General features: G+C 51.9%; 1 protein-coding gene across 1 annotated transcript in view; it reads left to right on the forward strand.

The window, feature by feature from the left end:
• Positions 1-365: 365 nt before the first annotated feature.
• Positions 366-1,255, forward strand: part of CATSPERD (catsper channel auxiliary subunit delta) — a 59,770-nt gene continuing 58,880 nt past the window's right edge. The window contains exon 1 of the mRNA XM_011967477.1: positions 366-518. Coding sequence (XP_011822867.1) covers positions 371-518 — 148 coding nt within the window. The 5' untranslated portion in view covers positions 366-370. The remainder of the gene's footprint in view (positions 519-1,255) is intronic.

Below are 1,255 nucleotides of genomic sequence, written 5' to 3' on the forward strand. Positions count from 1 at the left end.
GCGAGGTGGCGGGTGCCTGTAGCCCCAGCTACTCAGGAGGCTGAGGCAAGAGAATGGTGTGAACCCGGGAGGCGGAGCTTGCAGTGAGCCCAGATCGTGCCACTGCACTCCAGTCTGGGCGACAGAGCGACAGAGCGAGACTCCGTCTCAAAAAAAAAAAAAAAAACCAAAAAAACTGAAATGTAACCCTATCAAAATAATAAAGTTGTATTTAATAAAAATAAAAAAAGAAAGGCAGATCTGTGGCTTCTTTGCTTTCTTTGCTGTTCCCTGCACTGGCTAGCCGGACCCCTCTTCCCTCATTAGGACTCAGTGGGACTCCACAGTAGGGTCTGGGGAGAGGCTGAAAGCTGTCTTTTTCTCCCAGGGCATGTTCAAGTACTCAGACCACCCCCTCAACCGGAGTTTGGGGCTGTCTTTTGACTATAACGGGACTCTCGACATCGTCATCGCCCCCGGCCAGAAAGGCATCCTGCTCCTGTGGTTTGAGAAGAGCCTGTTGTTTTCCCATAATGCAGGTGAGCCCAGGGGCCCAGGGTGGGGCTGCTGCCCAGTGGCCTCCTCCAGAGGGGCCGGGTACAGCCTGGAAAAAGGAAGGGGAAGGAGCGACCCCTCCACCGCTTGATTTTTTTTTCCTCTTCCGTGTTCCAAGTGGACCACAAGCCCATAATCACTCACTGGATCTCTCTGCGTCCTCGCCAGCTTCCTGGCTTGCAGGATACTTAGGGCCGGGTAGATAGTGACAACTGAAATAAGTGATGGTGACGAGAGTCTCCATCATGGAGGTTTATTCTGCCAGCTTTAGGGCGCATCCCAGAAAAACGCCAGTCAGACACCTCTGAGGCTGCTTTTACAGAGTTTCAGGAGGCTTTGTATTTAACATTTCTTTTTCTTTTTCTTTTTTTGAGACGCAGTCTCGCTCTGTTGCCCAGGCTGGAGTGCAGTGGCGCAATCTCGGCTCACTGCAACCTCCGCCCCCCGGGTTCACGCCATTCTCCTGCCTCAGCCTCCTGAGTAGCTGGGACTACAGGCGCCTACCACCACGCCCGGCTAATTTTTTTTTTTTGTATTTTTATTTTTCGTATTTTTAGTAGAGATGGGGTTTCACCATGTTAGCTAGGATGGTCTCGATCTCCTGACCTCGTGATCTGCCCGCCTTAGCCTCCCAAAGTGCTGGGATTACAGGCGTGAGCCACCGCACCCGGGACTACAGGTGGACCACCATGCATAACTAACTTATTTTTTGTAGAGATGG

The sequence above is a fragment of the Mandrillus leucophaeus genome, unplaced genomic scaffold (genome assembly GCF_000951045.1).
Source record: "Mandrillus leucophaeus isolate KB7577 unplaced genomic scaffold, Mleu.le_1.0 Scaffold8, whole genome shotgun sequence".
NCBI classification, from domain to species: domain Eukaryota; kingdom Metazoa; phylum Chordata; class Mammalia; order Primates; family Cercopithecidae; genus Mandrillus; species Mandrillus leucophaeus.